The sequence below is a fragment of the Coptis chinensis genome, chromosome 4, assembly GCF_015680905.1.
Source record: "Coptis chinensis isolate HL-2020 chromosome 4, ASM1568090v1, whole genome shotgun sequence".
NCBI lineage: Eukaryota > Viridiplantae > Streptophyta > Magnoliopsida > Ranunculales > Ranunculaceae > Coptis > Coptis chinensis.
The window spans coordinates 35,165,948-35,167,051 of record NC_141459.1 but is presented as its reverse complement, the minus strand read 5'-3'; the positions used below and the strand labels follow the sequence as shown (position 1 = coordinate 35,167,051).

The 1,104-nt window shown below is 44.7% G+C and overlaps 1 protein-coding gene across 1 annotated transcript; it reads left to right on the top strand.

The window, feature by feature from the left end:
- Positions 1 to 378: 378 nt before the first annotated feature.
- LOC147503334 (uncharacterized) lies at positions 379 to 738 on the top strand. The gene has a single exon (XM_086604792.1). The coding sequence runs from the start codon at positions 379 to 381 to the stop codon at positions 736 to 738; it is 360 nt and encodes a 119-aa protein (XP_086460918.1).
- The last annotated feature ends 366 nt before the right edge of the window (positions 739 to 1,104 follow it).

The window sequence follows — 1,104 nt, the reverse complement described above, 5'->3', positions numbered from 1 at the left end:
AAGCCATTCTGAGCATATCATCAAATTAAGAATCACGCCACCAATGAATGTTATGCCTTGAAGTGGTTAGTGGAGAGAATGATTGAAAAGGGGATGCTCAGGGAGTTTGTCGCAGAGGTTCGCCAAGCCGAGAGAGTACCAACTCCGGCTAGAATTTTAGGTACCATCAATGTCATCTTTAGTGGAGAAACCCTGGGAAGAAATGCACACAGAGAAAAGGTAAGAAAGAAAACGAGTTTACAATAGGTGAACGACATGGTCAGCATACCGCGGTTAGTTAGCGGAACCGCGAAGGGTGAGAAAGGCATAATGTTCACCCTAAAAGACTTAGAGTCAGTAATTTCCCCGCATGAGGATGCATTGGTGATTACTATAGTGATGGGCAATTATCTGGTGAAGAGAGTGTTGATAGACTGCGGAAGTTCAGTAGACTTGTTATTTAAGGGTGCCATGGAGGAGATGAATATCGGTAGAGATCAGTTGAAAGCGCCTCAAACCAATCTGTATAGGTTCAACGGCAGCATGACAAAGCCCATGGGGGAATTGATGTTACCAGTTACAGCCGGTCCGACAATGGTATTCACTAGATTTATGGTGGTAGATTCAAGCTCCCAGTATAATGCCATCCTAGGGAGAAAGTGGATCCACGAAATGAAGGCCATCCCGTCAACATTTTACCAAGTTGTCTGCTTCCCTACTAATGGGGGAACGTACGAAATAAGGGGGATCAAGTGGTAGCACAGAACATCCATCAAGTTACTGTAAAAAGAATGGTCCGCGGAACAAAAGGGGAGGGGTCGTCACACGAACTAGGATCAGCATAGCAATTACAGCAGGCAGCGGAAACAGAAATGTACGAGCCTCCGCAGGGACCAAAAACTTTGGATGAGTTGGAAGTAGTGAACCTTGGGGTGGGAGATGAAGAAAAGTTTACATCGGTTAGAGCTGACTTGCCGGAAGAGTGGAAGTGTAAGCTGGTGCAGTTTTTGACAGACAATACTAATATATTTGCATGGATAATCGAGGATATCACGGGTTTAGACCCGGAATATGCCTGTCATCATTTGCATATGAATGAAGATGCTAAGCCAGTAAGACAAAAGA